Source organism: Neophocaena asiaeorientalis, unplaced genomic scaffold, assembly GCF_003031525.2.
Source record: "Neophocaena asiaeorientalis asiaeorientalis breed wild unplaced genomic scaffold, Neophocaena_asiaeorientalis_V1.1 scaffold166, whole genome shotgun sequence".
NCBI lineage: Eukaryota > Metazoa > Chordata > Mammalia > Artiodactyla > Phocoenidae > Neophocaena > Neophocaena asiaeorientalis.
Window position 1 is genome coordinate 3842559 of NW_020174933.1, and position 20815 is coordinate 3863373.

General features: G+C 43.3%; 2 protein-coding genes across 9 annotated transcripts in view; one reads left to right on the top strand and one right to left on the bottom strand.

The window, feature by feature from the left end:
* Positions 1-8121, top strand: part of B3GALNT2 (beta-1,3-N-acetylgalactosaminyltransferase 2) — a 51308-nt gene extending 43187 nt beyond the window's left edge. Inside the window, exons 8-13 of one of the 5 annotated variants that reach the window (XM_024761439.1) lie at positions 427-610; positions 3045-3170; positions 3786-3945; positions 4590-4646; positions 5884-6044; positions 7693-8121. In XM_024761439.1, the coding sequence (XP_024617207.1) occupies positions 427-610; positions 3045-3170; positions 3786-3945; positions 4590-4646; positions 5884-6024 (668 nt within the window). In that variant the 3' untranslated portion in view covers positions 6025-6044; positions 7693-8121. Of the gene's footprint in view, positions 1-426; positions 611-3044; positions 3171-3688; positions 3946-4589; positions 4647-5883; positions 6045-7692 lie in introns of those variants that run through there. The other 4 variants (XM_024761440.1, XM_024761441.1, XM_024761442.1 and 1 more) reach the window with 4 other exon arrangements.
* Positions 617-20815, bottom strand: part of TBCE (tubulin folding cofactor E) — a 113173-nt gene continuing 92974 nt past the window's right edge. The window contains exons 6-18 of one of the 4 annotated variants that reach the window (XM_024761436.1): positions 18441-18540; positions 17168-17270; positions 15716-15792; positions 14311-14406; positions 13704-13768; positions 13549-13613; positions 13029-13181; positions 12329-12482; positions 10814-10882; positions 10208-10267; positions 7677-7768; positions 7392-7507; positions 617-832 (exon numbers count right to left, since the gene is read on the bottom strand). In XM_024761436.1, the coding sequence (XP_024617204.1) occupies positions 7415-7507; positions 7677-7768; positions 10208-10267; positions 10814-10882; positions 12329-12482; positions 13029-13181; positions 13549-13613; positions 13704-13768; positions 14311-14406; positions 15716-15792; positions 17168-17270; positions 18441-18540 (1127 nt within the window). In that variant the 3' untranslated portion in view covers positions 617-832; positions 7392-7414. Of the gene's footprint in view, positions 833-6050; positions 6212-6590; positions 7508-7676; positions 7769-10207; positions 10268-10813; positions 10928-12328; positions 12483-13028; positions 13182-13548; positions 13614-13703; positions 13769-14310; positions 14407-15715; positions 15793-17167; positions 17271-18440; positions 18541-20815 lie in introns of those variants that run through there. The other 3 variants (XM_024761437.1, XM_024761438.1, XR_003005488.1) reach the window with 3 other exon arrangements.

Genomic DNA, 20815 nt, shown 5'->3' on the forward strand with positions numbered 1-20815 from the left:
ACATCTTGGCTCTGCAGGTTAATTTTTTTAACTGCTGTATTCCATTATGTGAACATACCACAGTTTAACCATTCTCCTATTGGTGGGTATTTAGGCTGGTTCCATTTTTTCACTGTCACAATGCTGCCATAAATACCCTTGTGAGTGTGTAAAATAATGTCTCTGGGGATATATCTACAAGTGGACTCAGCGAGTCAAACAGTGCGCACATCTTCAGCCTAACTAGGTATTGCTGAGTTGCTCCCCACAGTGAGTGTAGCCCTTTATTCTCCCACCAGCAATGTGTGGGCATTCCCATTTCCCTACTTCAGAGTTCCTAACTGTGTTGTTAGGTTACCTTGGGAGGAGGGTTAATGCAATAACGTTACAAGTTCTGGGTCTTAACTTTGCAATAGTCTTTTTCTTCAGCTCTCTTTTCCTTCTTAGAAGGTGATGCTCTCTTAAAAAATCTTCATTCTCGCCCTCGAAGACTTCTTGATCATATAAGTAATCTCCACGAGGAGGATGCCTTACTGCAGGAGGAAAGCAGCCTCTATGATGATATTGTGTTTGTGGATGTTGTTGACACTTACCGAAACGTTCCTGCAAAATTACTGAACTTCTATAAGTGGTAGGTTGGTTATAAAAATGTTGGGTAGGTAATGTTTTATTTTTCTTTTGATGTAGAAACAATTTATCAACATCAAATCACTGAGATTTTTTAAAAAACACACAAACCTAAGAGCACTGTGCACCTGGGATGTGATCTGTTGTATCCTGGTTCTTTGTGAGGACTGATCTTCTAAAATGCTGCCGCTTTACTATTTCGATGAGCTGATCCATAATGTGAACACTATAAATGTATCAAAAACAAGGCAAAAGTTGATTCACTGAGTCATTCCTACTGGCATAGTTGTCCTGAGGCAACATTAGGTGAAAATCAGTGAGTTTGAAAATGGCCTATCTTCAGGCATTTTCATACCCACCCACCTATATCCCCCATTTACACCCAGGTTCCTGATCTGAATTCCATTCAGCTGAACATCCACATTATATTTCCGTTCTCTCCTCCAACCCATTTAAGAACTATCTGCCCTAATTCCAGAAGCTTTAATAAGACGAAATTCAGCAACCCTTATAGTCTACCATATTAACTTCCCAGACCCTCCAATACTTCTTGGATCTTGGTTGTAACTCCTACTTTTATTATAATAACACCACCAATAATAATATACTCTAACAGTGACTCTTCTTAATTGAATACATGTAGTTGTTAATATTATTAAGTTACTCCAGGGTCCCATAATTTGCTGTGAGCCCCCTGATACTGTCTACCCTGACTGTAGAACTGAAACCTTCTCTCTCTCTCTCTAGACCAAACCCATAAAGTATATTCACGTCTTTGTCTTTTTCTTTTTTAAAACTTTATCAGGGAACTTGTTGCTCGGTGAGCCCCAGAGTCTGTCCCTTCTTTTCTTCTCTGTTTTGCCCTGAGCAGAATGGGAAATCATCAGTCCTTTATGGATATAGTTCCCTGGTCCTGAGGGGTAGACAGTTTAATTTATGGGTGGTAGTTTCATAGCTGGGGCAAGTCGGTGTAATTCTGGAGTCATCTTGTGGGTAGAGGTCAGATATAAATGCGAGCTGGAAATGTGGGTATGCCTAGAATACCAGGATTAAGTTTGACAGCTGTAGTAAGAGAAAGAGCCTTCTTTTAGCTCAAGGTCACCAGTGGGGTTCCTGTTATGGGTTGGCCAAGGCAAGGGCGAGGCTGTAAAGAGGTGGAGTGGGAATGGGGGTCCAGGTAGTGGGAGATCAGGACTGCTGAGTTCTAGGGCTTTCTATAGGGAGCTGACTCCCAGTTGTGGAAGTTCAATTTGGTCTAATTAACTACCTCCAGTTTAAGTTTTGTCTCTTCTACTACTTGCGTTATCTCTGTGATCATGGCCTCTCTCCGTAATCTCTCTGCCACTGTTCTGGGCCATCACGTGCACCTGGAACAGTGCGGTGACCTTCTGACAGGCTGTACGTCCGGACCTGCTTCCTAGTAGCCCATCCCCCCATCTACCCTCCACACCGTAAATGACATCTTTATTTTTCATTCATCTTTATTCACGTGATCCATCAGTGACCTCAGTGTCCTTTATCACCAAAGTTTATTTCTAATTAGCAAATATTATGTATGGCCTATGCTATTAACTAGAAATGAACTTTAGAAACGTAGGGTTATGCTTTTTGTTGTGGACCCATTGTTAAATTCACCATTTTGTGGCCTAATGAAACTTTCTCCAGATTTCTTTAATTCAAATTTCTGTCTTCTGACTGGTTCCCTTGCAAGACTCTGGGTAAAAGAGGTACAGGGATTGGCAGTGTGACATCAAAGAGTCAATTTTGTTTCTAGTTGCCATTATATATTTTTTTAATGTCTAGATAGATGAAATCACCCTCTTGTGCCTTCCAGAAGGTCATTTGTAATAGGTGAATTACTGGAAATCGTTTCCAAGGGAAAATGTACTTCAGTGTTACAACTCAGCTTTTTAAACACTGTAAAATACCTGAGTGTACTATCAGTAGCAGCATGGAACACATTCTGTTGTACGACGGCGTTCTGTGTGAGAGGCCGGGTATGGCATCTGTCCCCTCATCTGCGTGGCCCTCTCATTAAGAATGCTAGGGGCAAGGTTCAGATGCTTAATAGGTATGCTGGCCTGACCTGGGCAAGGCCTGAGAAGCATTTGTTTGATTATATATTCTACTTAAGCCAGATCTTTTTTTTCATTGTATTCTTTCTTCTTCCTTTACCCCTTTTTTTTTTTTTTTCTTTATACCTTTTAAAATTGGCGTGGCACCTCTCTGTTATACCCCTTTGTTAATAGGAAGTGAGGATTGTAGCTGGCAGCAGCGATGCTCTTAGAGCAGATGCTCCCGATATTGGATGGATAAAAGCTGGCCAAGCATACAGACAGTACAGGGCCAGTTTTCATTAAGATGTTAGCAGTGTCACCACATTGGTGTTGCTGTTTCCTCGTATGGACGCCCTTTCATATCCCCCCTTTCGCCAACAGGACTGTGGAAACAACCAGCTTTGATCTGTTGCTAAAGACGGATGACGACTGTTACATAGACTTGGAAGCTGTATTTAATAGAATCGCCCTTAAGAATCTGGATGGGCCTAATTTTTGGTGGGGAAAGTAAGTTAAACATTGTTAGGCCATTGGTGTTCATTTCATGAGCATATGTTAATTTAGAATGAAATATACAAGTCACTTATCATAAGAAAAATGTGGTTGAGATAGGAAATTTCCCTCTTAGGCCCCTGGGTCATTATATTTTATTAATCTACAATTAAAGGGGAAAAAACTCTTAAATGGAAAACCTCAGGCTAATGTAATGAAGGATGGAAAATGATGTGGCTTTTATCCTCATGCCCTACATATTAAGTGCTACTCAAATTAGACGCTGCTGTACATTACAATAAATTTGTGACATTTCTGAAACCATTTTCTATGTGTCTTTAGGAATGCAATAGGGAATGGTGATTTATTTTTCATTTATTTTAATATATCTAAACAAGATGATTCAGAAACTCCATAAATACAACTTGGAGAGAATTTAACATATGTCTTTTATATAAAACACCACTAGATAAATAATTCCTGTCCTTAGACGAAAACAATAATCTCTCATTCTTCTTTCCTTGCTTCTACAGCTTATTCCTTTGTAGTGATAATTAAGGACTCAAGCTTAACTAGTGGTAGGATACGTGTCAGAGCAACACAAAGAAGCCGACTCATGTTGCATGTCAGTTTCAGATTGAATTGGGCCGTTGACCGAACCGGGAAGTGGCAGGAACTGGAGTACCCCAGTCCCGCTTATCCCGCCTTTGCGTGCGGCTCAGGGTATGTCATCTCCAGGGACATCGTCCACTGGCTGGCTGGCAACTCGGGGAGATTAAAGACCTACCAGGTAATTAAGGATTTCTGACCTAAGAGTACACTGACCAAACAAGTTTTATCCCACTCAGTATTCCGTCATTAAAAGCACAGCCACCTGATCTTGGGGAAAGGCCTGTTATTCATTCTAGATAGGAGTCAGCCCTCAAAGGTTAGGGATACACTCCTATCCCTCAAATCTAAATTTTATTCCTAAATCTTTGAGCCTTCTGTTATGTTTTCAGCCTATATTTAAAGGTATAGTCCCTAAAGGAATGTAGAGGTTTATATTCATAAGAAGGAAGACTAAGCAAGCTTAAGACTAAGCTTGTTTTTCTGCTGATTCTGAGATGGCAAATCAATGAATCTCGGCCCGGTTCTAAATCCAGTGTGTCTTTCATACCGTCAGTGCTGGAAGTTTAAGGTCCACGGGAAGAGGGGCTGGCTGCTTACTTAGTGTGTATAGTCATACTTCATTGTGGTGTGTGTGCTTCATGTTAATGGCAGGTAGCTTTTACTTCGTGTATCAGTGTTATAATTCATCCTCAGCATTGCATGTTAGAATAATCACAAAACAAAGAAGTAGAAAGATTACTTATGGGAATGGGTGTGGCATTGTCTTTACAGACGAAATAGCATTTACATTTTTACATTTTAAACTTTATGGGACCTGTGTAGGGTGAAGATGTAAGCATGGGCATTTGGATGGCAGCCATAGGACCTAAAAGATATCAGGTAAGCAAGCCTGAGCGGGGCTGGCCTCGCTGTCAAACCTTGGGCAGCACAGTGAACGGAGGTCTTCTGGCATCCTAACTGTGCTCTTGATCTGGTTCACAGTAATGTGCCTAGAGCTCACACAGTATTTGTCTGAGTCTAAACCCAAAGGAGATGTTTTGAATGGAAGTTCTCCTACTCACAATGAATTGAGTTTTTATACGTTGGATCAGAAATTCTTTGCAGCTTTAAAACACAAAAGAGTCAGCTGACTTCAGATTCTGGCAGTGAGGTGGCCCCGCAGAATGTGACTCCAGCTGCACCCACCTAAGTGCGGGCTATGGTGCCAGGTGCTCAGGGGAGACTCTCCGTCCCGCCCATCCAGGGCCAGGGCAGAGACAGACAGGCCTTCTGTGTTTCCTTTAATACCCCTGGAGGCTCTCGGCCCCCAGGGGCACAGGGCTCTGTAGGAAGGAGTGGTCAGTCTCCTGTCCCCAGGCGTGGCCTGTACAAGGCACACGCTGACTCCAGGCCCTTCTACTCTCCAGTTTCCTCTCCTTCGCCACCAGTTCAGCCATCCTTTAAAAAGACATTTTTTATTATATCCCTCCTTTTTATGTTCTCAAGTTGAATGGGATCTGTATTCTGCTATATTGCTGGAAACAGAAGCCAGTCCACAGAGCTGGGAAGTAGGCTGGTGGGTGAAAACTCGGACTCTGAGTCTGACAAGACTCCATTTCGATCCTTCCTACTCAGCCTGCCAGCATGAACTTCACCGTGACCTTGAGCAAGTTTCTTCACTCTTAGTTTGTTTCTCATTTGTAAAAAGGAAATAATTCCTACCTCACAGGGTTATTGTGAGAAGTAAACTGGATAATATTTATAAAGCACTTGGTATTGTCCCCCGAATACTGTAACCATTCCCTCAGTACTTGCCGTTGTTCATAATGCTATTTGGCCACCTCTTCTCCAGTAGCAAATACGAAACTCTGCATTTGTGGTTTCCACACCCTCTCTTCATAGAACTCCCTTCGCAAACTCTTAATGCACACACTGCACTGTTTCTTTATTCCACAGCCTCACGGTCACCGGTGGGTGCTTCTCCTACGCCCCACAAGCTGAGTGGCTTCACACATGCACTTGTCTTTGAAATAACTTCAGCCTTACTGGGATCTGGAAGCTCCTGTATGCACGCTGTCTGTCTTCCAGCAAGGTATGTCACGGCTCCCAAATCAGCTTTTGTTTTGTTTTTCAACAGGACAGCCTGTGGCTGTGTGAGAAGACCTGTGAAACAGGAATGCTGTCTTCCCCTCAGTATTCTCCGCAAGAACTAACACAGCTGTGGAAACTGAAGGAGTTGTGCGGTGATCCTTGTCGATGTGAAGCAAGAGGAGGATGAGGTCAATTCGCAGTGTTAAGGTCAGGGTGGGCGAAGGATGATCTGAGCGGAAGTCTGAGGAAAGCCCAAGGTTCGGCCGCAGATTATATGGTCTTTCAGGATAGTTCTTGGCTGGCACCTTCAGGGGTCACCAATGTGGTATTTCTTAACATTTGCACAAAATTTCCATTTGAAAAATCAACAGATACTGTAGTGTAAGAAAAAAATTACTTATATATTGGAAGATGATTTGAAAAATACCAAATTGTTTATAAAAGAAAAAAGTGTTTCCAAGTCCTAGTGCATCATTTCTGTTAGTAATTTATTACCTATCATTTTTGGTTAAAACTTGGCCTAGTTCAGAAATCTTGAGTAGTAACTGGAAGTTTGAATTTCAACCTGGATTGCAGAATAGCTCTGGATAGCATAAGCAGGATAATTAAGGGCCAAAAAGAACTCACAGAAATGCTGTGTGATCGCTGATACCAAAGTCAGGAGTTTCTGGAAATCATGTCAGATTTTGTGGAGGATCTCTGAATGAAGTGGGCAACTTGAAAAGGAACCAATGTAACGCTGGGTTTTGGGCCTTGGTTTTAAAGTTCATTTATTAAGTGGACTAATTACACCCAAGTTTCCTTTTGCCCTTAAACATAAATCCTGAAGATCACAGCTTAGTACTCCTATTTTTTTAAAGTGCTAAAATTTTGTGAATGTAAGTAAAATCAAACACCTCTCAGGGTTTTAATGCCATAGGGATGGACAGTTCTAAATCCTTGGCATTGAAAGCATCTTGTTTTTCTTCCTTTCATTGCCTAATGTTTACCTAATGTAACTGAATTTCAGTCAACGCTAGTAAGCTGCTGTAGAAGAATGTATTCTCAGTTTAGGTATAACTGTAGGGAAAAGCATGTAATTAATTTTTGTAAGTACTCAAAAAACAGTGCAACTGAGAAGAGAAATCATAGCATTTGTACTACATAGAGGATGTGCTTCCTTCAGTTTAAGGGACATTTCCCAAAATGACCAACCAAATCATTTTAGTAACAACCTTTTAAACCAGTAGTGTCAATAGAGGATTCCATTAAAACTGGTCTTATGAAGACATTAAACTGTGTTCAGATTTTCTTAGACTAGCGAGGTTCTATTTAGTATCTAAATCTTCTCATAATGAAAGAGTCAGGAACTATGAAATGAACTCTGAAAATCGTTACTAGGTGCAAAGCCTTTATTAGGGCTGTATATACAAGCCTGGAAACGGTCTCTTCCCTGTGAAAAATACAGCTGTTTTACACTTAGGGCAACTTGTAAAACCTCATTTGTTCTGGACTGAACTGTCCCAATAAGTCACTTAATTTCCTGTGAACCCCAGTCACGATAAGCGGTCTAACCTCTGAATTTTATTAGTTGGCTGTTACCATCGCACTAATAGACAGTCTCCATTTTCCACAGAATAAAACTGTAATGACTGTTGATCATTTTCTAGTTCAATCTCTCTGCCCGGCATCTAAAAATCAGACAAAGGGGTGGGGATGATTAAGACAAATGTGGCAAAACCTCCCCCCAACAAAGATGTATGGTTTCCATTTAGAATCAGACCATGTTACGTAGAGACATAGCTTAGTAGCAAGTCATAGCGTGGGGAACTCGACTTTGTGTTTTGCTGGGCAACTTACTTTGGGACTTTCATAGGACAACAGAAGTTCTGACACAGGAACTCTGAGAAGACGTGACAGCAAGCCTTTCACCTTTTGAATTGTCATGGATTCTATCAAGGAAAAGAAAAACCATCAAGTTCTCTCAAAGGACAGTTACCTGTAAAATGAGCTCACGTGACAAGACGACAACTGTAATGACAGCTGTCCCTGTCATTTCATACTATCAATTTACCCAGGTAAATGATCAGGGAACGGCTCACCCACCACGTGGGCCACCAATCAGTGTCACCACTTAGGGGGTCGTTTGGGAGGCTGGGGGAAACGGAGCCGATGATTGACCTAAGTGCCCTTTGATGATGAGTTTTCATACCATTTCAGCGGTGTTTAATAGTTCCTCCTTAACCTGAATAAACCAGAAATCATATTCTCAGCACAGAAGAATAAACGTGAGTGAAATCATGAACTTTTTAAACCTTTGTGCTTACTTACTTACTTACGAGGTACTGAGAGAACGCTGGCATGGGGCTCGGGCGCCATGAGGACGCGTCTCAGTCTCTCTGGCTTTAGTTTCCTCCTCTGTTAAGTGAGGTGTAGACTACTGATCCACAAGCCCCCTTCCAGCGCGCCCAGTCTGTAATCATTGTGGTTTATGTGTGTAATGCGATACGCATACAGGGGACCACCAGGCATGGCAATGTAACTTAATGAGGAAAAGCTCTGGTTTGTTCAGAAAACACTACGAACTTCTCTCCAAAGATGGGTGTGGTAAATACTGGGTGTCTGATTATGAGCAATACAGTTTCTCTGAAGCTTTAGCTGGAGGTACAGCAATAGTGTGGTGTTCCTACAACGATCACATGTATTCAAACAAATATTTTTCTATCAAAAATAATTTTTGTAAAAGCTGTTTTTATGCAACTTGTGATAATAAATGTTATCTTTATTTTAGAATAAAAACTGGCCCTTTTCTTGTTTATGTACTGAATATAGACACTAAATAGACTACAGTGTCGATTAACATAATTTGCTCTTTTATTTGTGAATATTGGATAGATAATCTTGTCCTTTCAAAAGATTTAGGTGGACTGGCTTTCCTTGTGCAGAGGGTGGTTAGTGCTGGCTTAACTCTGACTGCTGAGTTCAGAGAATATAGGACTCAGATTTGGAATTGCTTGAAGCATAATTATGACATATAATTTCTCTAGATTATTCTAATCTCTGCTAGTTCCACCTGAGGATGAATAAAACTCAGACCGTGAACACCATGGGAGGTCGGGGAGGAGCCATCAGCCCGGGACAGCACTCATTTGCGCTCTCCACAGTGCCTGACCCAGAGGGTTCTGCGCCTTCCCAGGGGAAGCCCAGAAAAGGAAACTTAACACAGCCCTAGCGAGAACATTCTTGAGCACGTTCCCACAAGTTGATTTCACGTAAGAGAAGGAAAAGTGCAAACACGTCCAAAGCTGACTGCTTTTAACAGAAAGTCCTGGCCCTCTCCCGCTCGTCTGTCCCCATGCATGCCCTTACTGACAGAAGTCAAGTCTGAAAACAGAATAATGAAGCGGGGACCACTCATTTTAATTCATCATTATGTAACAGTGGCAACATTACGCTTCACAGGCATAGAAACTGGATTTCTAGTAAGTAAAAATGGAGCAATACTGGTAATTTGATACTAGATGATGGTTCTGGATCATAAAGGTACTTCTTTGGGCACAACCAAAGCCTTCCATAAGCAATACCATGATAAGCTTGTTTTATTTGATAAAAATGAATTAAAAAATCAATGTGAATTCACTGCACTGACAGGGAACCAGAAGGGTATTTCACTAGAGTCATTTACGGTAATAGATATTTTATTTCTTCTTCAAATCCTCACTGTGCTAAATTTAAGCTGTTTATATTTTAGTATTTAACTGTGAATCAAGTTTAATTTTGAGATTTAGACTGTAATTTTTCTTTTGACTGACAGTTTAAGGTAAGTTACATTGATCTAATTTTGTTGACATAAAAGTATTTATTTTCCAAATAAAACAAAATCAGTTCCAACAGCATCAAGGTTTAAAGTTCTGAAGTAGTTTTTCTTAAAGAAAACCATTTCAAGTGTGTCCATTAAAACAGCGTCCAAAGAGCTGTCTCTGCAGGGGCTCCTGACTGGTAAGGAATAGAAAGCACCCAAGCCCAGTGCCAGAACATCTCTGGCCAAGGAAAGCCCCCGGAGCAGCAGTGTGAGAACTAACCAGCAGAGGGCCTGGGGAAGCCCCGAAGGGCGAGCACTCCCATGCTACTGCCTCTGGCTGAAGAGGCAACCACGACAAAGCAAGCTGTTCTCTAGATGAGCTGAAAGTTATTCGAGACTTGAACTTTCAGGGGGGAGTGATGTTATTAGCATGGTGTTAGCATTTTAGAACATAAAAGCTAGTGAAAACCTATAAGCTGTGAGAGCCCACAACTTCAGAAATGAATGAAATGTTTTACCTCCAGCCACCTCGAGTTGAGGGGCCAGCGATTCAGAAGCATAAGGAGGAGAGAGAGAGACTCATTCTTACCTGGCAGTTGTTTCTCTATGACTTTCTGATCAAGTTGATTAGGATGTTTTATCTTCAGTGCTTGAAAGAAAAAAGGAAAGAGATGAATTGAGCCCTGCTGTAGGAAGGATTTACATCACATGCACATTACCGGCCACGGCCAAAGGACGCAGCTCTTCATACAACTTGGCTCAAATCCCACTAAAGGAATAGGATGCTTACTGATGTTTAAAATTCCTTCTATTAATACTTCACTGAATTACTAACAACAACAAAAAAGAGCTGGACCAACATTCTATGGCTTTCCCGTTTCTCCTTAGTACTTCTTTCCTGACGTTTTATCTAGGTTTTCAAGTGTAAGAAAAGCCATGAATTTCCAAATCACAGTTCAGTTCACTACTCAGATACTTCCCACATGTGTGAAACTGTTAAATGAGTTTAAAGAATGGGAACTGCTAACATGTTCAAAGTCAGAATTTAGAAATGTTTGAGAGTCATCATTTCTTTAAAAACTGAACTACTCCTCTAGGTACTTACTTAAAAGAAACAATCCCTATAAGGTCATCACTATTTCAGCATCTAAGGACTCAAACACAAATAAGCGGTCTTTGAATGTGGGGTTCTTACTTAGTAGCTGGTTTTTGAGCAAAAATGGTTGTTGCACTTTGAGTTCCCCATCTTCAGGTGCGCCATATTCTGTTTAAGGAGAAATGAAAAAGGACGAATGATAAACCAAAAGGCCTGTAAGGGAAACAAATGTACAGGTTAAGTGTCAACCTAGCCTTTTCCTTTCCCAGGATGAACCCAGCAGCAGCTGGATGCGAACCTGGGATCTGCTTCCTTTTATTTGGTTACTGGTTTAGTGTATTTTTTGGAGGGATGGACAGACAGCAACGGCTGCCAAGCCTGGAACCCTCCAGTCTTCCGTGTATCCCATCACTGATCCCTAGAGACAAGAAGAGGCTGTGCCCGCAAATACTCAGAACGCTGACGCGAGTTTCACCTTTGGTCATAGTTCCCTTTCTTTCTGGGACCTGAGAGAAACTCGACTCGCAAACACCTTCACCAGGTTTCAGCCAGGTCGTGCAGTGCTGCTCTGGGCACCCAGAACCACCGCTGCAAACCAGGTCCCCTGCCAGGAAATGCAGCCTCTACGTAAGATGTAAGGAAAGCAGCCCCCTTCTCCTCCTCTCACTTCTGCCAGGGCCACCAGGGATGAAATGTCTATAAATACCCTCCACGCTCTGCTTTGTATTCTACATTCTTAGTGGGGAGATAGTGAGCCATACCTGCAGGGCTGCTTTAGAGCCTTCCCTGCCCTGCCCCCGAGTGATTTAGAATTCACCTCAAGTGGCCAGGAAATCGGGCCAGCTAATGGAGTCATTTGACAGCAGTTCCCACGGGCAGCGTCTCTTCCTTAAAGATAATGTTCCAGCCTGAAGTGTTTATGCAGTGAGTTTCTCACATTATTAAATATATAAAAAAGAAAACTGCGTAAGAGGGAAATTTGGAATAATAATGAAATCGAAATGGAAAGTACATCAGGGACAAAGAGTCCTGAAGTCGGAGCTTCAGTGTCCAAGGAGCCAGGCTGGAGGTCAGGAAGCGCCTTGCACACCAAGCGCCAGGGCTGGTGAGCCCTCCGAACAGAGCACTCAGGAAAGCTACACTCAGCTCTCATGAACATTAAAATTACCTGGGGAGAGAGCTTAAAAAATACCAACGCCTAGGTTCCACATTAAATGTTCTTCATTTAAAAAATTCCCTAGGGTATAGCCAGGGTTGAGATAACCTGGAGGCCTTCCTGCCCTTCCTAAAGTAGGAAGTGGGACCCGCCTCCTGGAATCGAAAGTTCATTGAGTAAATGCTAAGATGAGAAGAACTTCTGTTTAAGAGCTGCCTTCCCCTCCTCCTTCTGCTAAGAGATGCTGCAGATTTATCTTCTCTAAAGACAACTCTTTAATTAATTATCTGCTCCCAACTAGCTGCTAGAGCCCCTACTGTCCATTTAGATGAGTATAACAAAGACCCAGTGGAGAAAAGCAACAACACTGAGGACCTCCTTTGACACCGAAAGGGAACTGTGTCCTAGTGGACAGTCCCCCCCGCAGCCCCGTGAGGGCCCTGGTGCCCAGTACGTACTGAGGCAGAGTGACTGGTATCTGGGATGGGCTGCAAGAAATTCCTCGTTTGGTCTGTTTTTGTCTGGATCTTGATGTCCACCAGCCTTTTTCCATTCATTTCCGAATGCTTTTCGGTAATCAAGCTCAGCCCCACGCCTTTCCTCTCGTTGAATCTAAATGGATGTGAAATAAAAGCAGGTCTGTTAAAGCACTTTTCTAACGAGTGTGTCTGACACTCTCTCCTTTCTCCACCCCCTACCCGTAGAGAATAATTAAACTGAAAGGGACAAGACAATATATTTCTACCTTTCCTTTTTAATGTTAACAGGATCCAGGAGTTTCTTCAAAAAGAAAAGTGGATTTCAGTTTTATCCTTTTCTTCATGGAAGTATCTGGACTATGCCTGGGGCCCAAGGTCACAACATGAGGTCCTCAGCCTGGAGGAGCTGACTTACTGAGAGAGTACCCAGTATTCCTCCCCTGCCTCAAATGACAAAAACTGGGCCTGCCAGGGCCGCTGAGCAGCGGTTTTCCCTGCAGGCATATAAGTGTAACACCACCTCCCGAGGAGCTGGAAAAAACTGCCATTGAGAGGAAATAATACCACTTGGAGGAAACGACATCTGATACCCTTTACGGTCTTCCACTGTAACTTCTCTTTACACTGGACCGTTTGGTTTCTAGTTTAAGAAACACCTTGTCAGGACACCAGTACTCACCGCACACTTGTTCAGGGTCCTCAGCTGACCGATCCTGGCGATGATGAACTGCCGTGTGGTCTGTGCGTCTTTGCTGCTTTCAGTCAGGGGGTTTCTGGTGCAGGACAGCGCGTGCAGGCTCTGTAACTTATCCAGCTCGTTGATAGATGACCACTGAAACCCGGCAAAAGAAAACATATGAAAATAAACATGTTTCAGGTTAAGTTTTCAGATTATTCGAACCAGCAGCAGAAAAGCAAAAGTCCCCAGTTCCACTGGAGGCATGGAATTTCACCATGCAGCGAGCAACCACGAGGAAGGCCACATATTTTACAACTGTGCCTTGTAAACTGACAGACGGGCTGGTTAAGTGTGAATTAATCTCTTTCTTAATATTTTTGGGTTTGTGTGAGGAGTTTCACTCCAAGGAAGCATTTCTCTTTCAATTTAAAATATTCTTTAACAGCAGGAACCTACAAACTGCATCATGAGAATGGAAATAAGTGATAATGTAAATACATACATTCTGAAAAGCTCTCACCTGTGATATGCGATTGTCATTTAGTACAAGGTATTGCAAGGAAGGAAACATTGATGTTTTGCACCCTAGAAGGAGAATTAAGTTACACAGTAGAAGGGAAACAAAGCTAAAGTATGGGGGAGCCGGGGGAGGGGTTACTGAATAATCTCATATACCAATTCCAGCGTCTGGAAAATGTATAGAAGCAAGTCCAATGTCAGAAAGGATTAGTTGTTCTAATCTGAAATGTAAAAATGTTAAGTTTGATTACATAGGACAATATAAAATGCTATGGGCTATATCAACCAGACTAGATTTGTAAATTTTTTCCTACACCCTAGGTTTTGATCCCATGAGAAATGCTTAGAAACCTTAAAGTCCAATTTAGGGCATGCAAAGCGGACTCTCTGTGCTACATTCTGATGCAGTCATCAAACAATTCCTGGGCCTCCTGCTGTGCTAGGTGCTACATAAATGGGTGTCAGAGAGCAAAGAGACACAGTCTTACTTCCCAAAGTTCAATGAGTGAAGACTTTTGATATCAGCACCAGGGCCAAATTATTCATTCTTCAATGATCTAGTACAGACATAGACTACACTGTATGTGGTTCACAAGTCAATTCTCTAAATGAATTCAAATAAAAATTTCCCAAAGGGAACTACTCAATTTGGGAATTCCATCATCATTATCATATTTCCACTGAGAAAGTATATATAGCATAGGATCCATTCACGAAAAATTTACTAAGAACTATTGTAATAGGCATTTTAGAAGCGGGTTACCTGGGCATATATGCTATGAGAAACAGCTGGTTTTCATCAATTAATTGATTAGAAGAAAGGTCTAACAACTTGACCGTCTGGAGAACATCAGTCGGCCTGTATGGAAGATAAAATTTTTTCAACATAAATTTCATTTCTTAATTGTTTTCAAAGATACAGCCCTAAAATACCTGCATCTGGTGTTAAGGAGAGGTCAGGGGGTGGGGGGCAAGTATATGATATGAGTATAAAAGGGCACCATAAAGGATCCTAGTGGTGATGGGAATGTTCTGTCTCTCGACTGGACCAGTGTCCTAGTTGTGATACTGACCATAGCTTTGAAAGACCCTACCAACGGGGAAACTGGGTGATGGGAACATGTGATCTCTGGGTACTATTTCTTATAACTGCATGTGAATCTAAAATTACCTCAAAATTAAAAGTTTAATTTTTAAAAAACTACATTTGCCTGTATAATAAAATCATTCTGAACAGTAAGTTTTCATTAATTTGAATCCTTTGAGAATTTGCTGTAAATGTGTCCATGTTTATTTTACATACTAATTTAATGATACCAACACAAGAGGAAGATTAGGCAACAACATATTTAATCTACTTAAGACAACAAGCTTTTTACACAGTCATCCCTCAGAATCCATGGGGGATTAGTTCCAGGACCCCCGTGGACACCAAAACCTGAGGATGCTCAAGTCCCTTATATAAAGTGACATAGCATCTGCATATAACCTACACACATCCTCCATATATTTTAAATCATCTGTAGAGTACTTGTAACACCTAATACAATGTAAACAGTTCCAGTGCCCGGCAAATTTAAGCTTTGCTTTTAGGAACTTTCTGGAATTTTTTTTTCCCCAAATATTTTCCATGTGTGGTTGGTTGGATCTGTGGATGCAGAACCTAGGGATATGGAGGGCTGTACTTTGGTACACTGACCTTGAAAAGATAATGCTAATTTAAAATCCATTATTTAATCCTTAGAGCATCTCCTACAGAACCCCCACTTAGAAACAGAAGTTAAATACATTTATGTAAAACTAATATAATTCATGGCTTCAAAAATATTTAATTCAAGGCTTTCACTCTGATGGGGTTTCCTCAATTAGAACCTCTTAGTGAAGTTTGAGTTGACATTCTAATTTGTGAAGGCAATGAATAATAAGCATTTCTCTAATTCTTATTTGCACATCCTCCTAAAACTTAACGTTAGGTATAATTGAGATCATTTATTTATTCAGAGTGACTAAAGGATACGCAGCTACTTGTCAGAGAGAGAATGATTATACCTCTTTACCCTTGAAGTTTGGAAAAACTATACTTTAATACATAAAAATGCTTTTGAACTAATAAAAAAAAAAAGAATGACTAAATGGTGACCGATGCGTTGATGTAAAACCCCGGTTACCTTTCTGAAATGACGATACCGTTGGACTCAAGGTACAGTTTCTCAAGGACAGGACACCTGGAGGCGCAGTGGAGCACCTGGGGGGAAAGTCAAGGCAGGGTGACGCGGCCTCGCTGGTCATTCTCCCCACGTGCTTATCACTAGAGCCTCCACACGGATGCAGTTTAGCTACTGTTGTAGAAATAAGTGCCTTGGGAACTTCCCTGGCCGTCCAGTGGTTAAGACTCCATGCTTACAGTGCCGGGGGCACAGGCTGGATCCCTATTGGGGGAAGTAAGATCCCGCACGCGGGGCGGCCAAAACATAAAATAAAACAAGATAAGATTAAAAAGGAAAGAAAAATGCCTTCGGACATTTTGCTACAGACTCTGTCTCAGGCCAGGAGTGCCAGTGGACGGCTGATAAAATTACGGTGATAAAGGGCCGTGCTTTAATGACACAGGAGCACACAACTTCGGGCACCTGGAACCAACCAGGACAGGTATCAGCCCATCATTCAGGCATATCCTGACCTGTACAAAGTGGAACTGGTGACCTAGCACGTTCTCATTATTGGATACAGTTTGTTTAACCAACGGAAGGAAACATGTGAAACACCTTTCCTTACTTCTCAATGCCAATCTGGGTTTATAAAGAATGTACTAATACGACAAACTTTATCAACAACTATTTCTACATTTTCTCACTGGACCTGTACTGCCATCTCCACCTCCAGAGTCTCTCCGTGCCCTTCCTTCCTGTTCTGGAGGGAGCTGCTCTCAAGGAAGGAGCCCTAGGAAGGAAGTCGGGCGGCTGTAGCCACGGACAGCCCAAGTGAAAGGCCCCTTATCTCTTGGGGAGGTGCCCAGGTGGCACTTCACAGATGAACAGCTTTGCTGGGATGTATTTATCTGCACTTGGTTTGAAAGTGGAGTGTTCTGGGTGTGTGAAGTCAGTTAACCTCTGACAGAACTGAGTAGTACCAGATCTAAGTTCCAAAGGCTGCAGGGCCCAGGACCCACGAGTCCACTTTCGAACCTAGCTGTGTACCTGAACAGTGGCTTCTAGGAGCCAAACTGCAAACAAGAAAAGGGTGTGAGAACCTTTCTGAGGCTCGGCCTCGGCCCTAAGAACACTCGTGGGGAAACTCAGGCAGCTAAAAGCTCAATCCAGAGCTAACTCTAAGGCTTCTCAAAGCTCAGCACGTACTTGGTGCAGACCACCAGGAGAGCCACTGCTCAGGAGACACCAGGACTAATCAGAGGCACCAAGAGAAACAGGATGGATTCTGAGATACCACATTCTACTAACTGTGAGGGTTTTGTAACTCCTTTCTGTAAGGCTGTTTAAAGAACCCTGTTATCTGGATAATAGGAGGATTAAAATGAAGTCACCGTTGAGCTTCAATCCCCCATTAAACCAAGAATTTAAAACTATTTATTACTGGGTAACAAACCAAAGAAATATGTTTACCTCCGTCCATGTGATTCCTATCCGGTTAAGGACTAAAACCTTCAATGCAGAAAATGTTCCAGTTGGAGGTGGTGAACCGGAGGGAAATTTTAGTTTGTTTTCACTGTGTAGAAGAGGAGACACGATGAGCTTATGGCGATAGAGGAGGCCCAACTGGGACAGTCACTGAAAGCAGTACTTTGGGATTTGATATGAGGAGTCTGGTTTGTTTCAATCTTAAAATGCGATTCTACTAAACACAAAGTGAGTCAAGACTGTCTAATTTTTAATAGTTACAAGATACAACTTGGTATCTAACAGGCAGAGGTGTGTTTATGGGGTTAGGGCCGCGGTGAGGCTGCAGGTTTCCTGAAACACAAGGCTCAGGCACTGATCCGTGAGGTCAGCTTCTGGCCGCACAAGCTGCGGCTCTGGACGCTGTAAAATTCAGTCCCGCTCTCAAGAGTCTTACTGACGTGCTAGGTTGTGGGCTAGAATTCTGCTTCTAAACAGAGCCTGCTAACAGGATGGATGAAATAACTTACTGCCCTGAAGTTCTCTCTCAAGATCCTAATCTCAGAATGTACCCCATATCTTTTTTTTTTCTCAGAAGGTATCCCATCTTGACACTGTGAATGAAGATACCATTAAAGCCCTTATTTCCAGAAAAGGTGACGCCATGGGTCGAAGTACACTCTGTGCTCTATTTGCAAGGATAACTAATTTAGGCCTGTCCAACTGCTCCACTGAACCTGCCTGAGCCAGGAACAACTCACCTGTACGTGTAAAGTTGGCTCAGGTGTGAAAGGGGGTTCCTGGCCGAGCTCTGGGAAAGTTAGGTTCTGAGATTAAAACTAATCAGATACTCAAGAAGGCCTGGAAAATTGTGACATTAGTTAAATACAGAGCTCAGTGAAAATTCCTTATCAGAACTGAATTAAGCAGCATCCCAATGAAATGACTCATTCCTAAAGCAATGAAGTGCTGGAAGGTTAATCACATCTCCTGCCCACTTAAATATCCGAGTCCCCAGATGGGCCATCTTCTACGGTCAGGCCTGTAAGAAGCACAAAGACCTTCCAGCTCAGTGCAGTAGCCACCCTGCCCCGCTGCCCGCGTCAAAAGTAAAACACGTTACCTATTAATGAATCACCTCAGGTGACCATTTGAAAAACTAGAATCATCGAAGAATATTAAGGAATAAGTTAAACTTAGATAAATAAATTCAACTAAGCCGTCCTCCCCAGCTCTTTCCCACAGAGATGCCGACAATTAGGCAACCGCGCGTTCATACCTGAGATTAAGGACTTCCAGGTGCTTGAGCTGATCAGCAATATCTACGACTTCATCCCATGACGACAACAGGTTTTTTGACAAATCTATGCTTCTAACATCTAAATGCACATGTTAAGAAACAGCAATATGGAAAGATTCATAAAAGACAGAATGGTAATTACCTCAATTCTGGAACATGGGATTGTTCCCTTTTCACTTCATACCTTCTATTCTGCTTGAAATTTTTTCATGAGCACATATTACTTTTACCCATTTTAATCATCCAGCTGTTCATCCAGAAACTAAAAAGTTCATTGTCACATGCTACAAACTTGAGACAGACACAGACAATCAAATGAGTGAGAAGCAAATGTCATCAATGCTGAACCATTCTAGCATTATCCAACAAAAAGAGAAAAACCAACAGTGATGGTAACTGTGATCATCGAGCACCTCAGGTGCGCCCAGGGGCCTTGCCCTTGGCACTGAGGACCCCCTGCAGCCTCACATCAAGCAAACGCATCTCCTCCTGGAGGGCACCGCTGAGCTCTGTGCTGCAGGAATCCAAGTAAGGAGAGGCACCTCCAGGGGCCAACCGGGTTAGCTTGGACACATGTTCAAAAGTGCTAAGAAAGGCCTGCAATTCTGAGGGTCTCCTGTGGGTTGGACGGAGTGAGTGTGACACCCACCATCCCTGATACAGGAATCCAGAGGGGGTAAACCAGTAGAACAGAAAGAGAAAGGCACCTGATGCCAGGGGGGAGTGGTGGCAGTGCCATCAAGAGGCCAAACCCCTGGGCAAGAGACAGAAAAAAGCTTGGAGCAGGACGGGCCCAGCTCAAGGAGAATCTCACACGCTACTCTGATACGTGCAGAAGCTGTGCAGTTCATTCCTCTGTTCTGCAAATGATGACTGGGGGCCAGGTGTCTAGCAGTGAACACGCCGATCAGTAAGCACTGCATCTCTGGCGTGCCAGATACAGACACATATCAGAGTACCAGCGCCGGGCCTGCAGCAAAGGGGGTGTGTGAGGAATTTATACACGTTGCTCATGGAAGACCACCTTCTCTAAGGTGATGTGTGAGCAGAGAACTCAAGGAAATGAGGGGATGCCATCCCGGAGAAAAGCACCAGGGCAGAAGGGACAACATAGCAAAGGCCCAGAGGTCGGAACAGGTGTGGCCTACGGACGGCAAGCTCCTGTGTGCCCGGGCAGAGGGGCTGGGGTTCTGGAAGGGAGGTCCCCAAGGCCTCGGGGGCCAGGCCCGATCACAAAGGGCCTTGCGGGACTTTAGTTGGTCTCTGCCTGAAAGGGGAGCTACTGGTGTGAGCGGAGCTAGGCCTTTAAAAGGTCACTCTGCTGCTGTGCTAAGGCAGACTGCAGGGAAATGAAGACGGAGCAGAAAAAGGAGGCGCAGGTTCCTGAGCAATCTGGGCTCAGGCCCGACTGGGCGCTAGGGGGGATGGGGATGTCAGGTTCGGTGTCCTAGCAGGAAAGCGGAGCTGCTGGGACTTCCCGCTGGATTCAGATGAGAGAGGTGAGAAAAAAGGAAGAGTTAAATTACCTCCAGGGGTTTTGGCCAGTGCCACTGGAAATTCCCTTTACCGAGACAGGAAAGACTACAGATGAGCAAGTTTCAGGGACTTAATGTCCCAACGTGTTCGAGATGACCATGAAACACCCAAACAGAGGTATCAGATACACAGCAGACAGACAAGTTTGAGTGGGGACAGGTCTGGGCTAGAGGCCGAAGTGCAGGAGCCCGGCATCTGCAGGCTGGACACGTCCCCTCAGGAACAAGTGTGAACAGAGAGGCCAAGGGTCAGGGGTCTGAGCCTGGGGCGCAGCGACCTCTGCAGGAGAGGCTGAGGAGGAGAGCCAAAGCGGGAAAGAGAGCCAGGATCAAAGAACAACCACCGCCTGCATCCTGCGTGGTCCACTGGGTGCCGGAAGCGTTCTCCGTTATCATGGAAGGAAAAAAACGGAGGCGCAGAGCAGTCGGTAACCATGCGCCTGGTGCAGACCAACAGGTGTGAATTTAAACCCAAATCAGCCTCAATCCAAAGCCCATTTCCTTAAAGCCCACTATGCCACAGGGCGTCTTTATGCATAAAACACGGAGAAAGTAGCTTGTAATAAAAATAGTGGCGTCAATCAACAGGGTTGGTTGAAGAAGAAAGCCTTTTAGGCAGGTACCAGTTAGGAAGCTCCACGAGGTGGCCGGAAGAGGGGGAAAGAAGGCAGTGGAAATGCACAGGAGGGGATGAACCCCACCCGGCCGGCAGAGGCACGCCAGACCCTGTGCCGGCTCCCGCTGGCTGAGGGTGAACCGTTCTGACGGTTTTAAATGCTTGTGTTTCAGGCGGTCCTGTAAGCATCCACACAGCCTCCT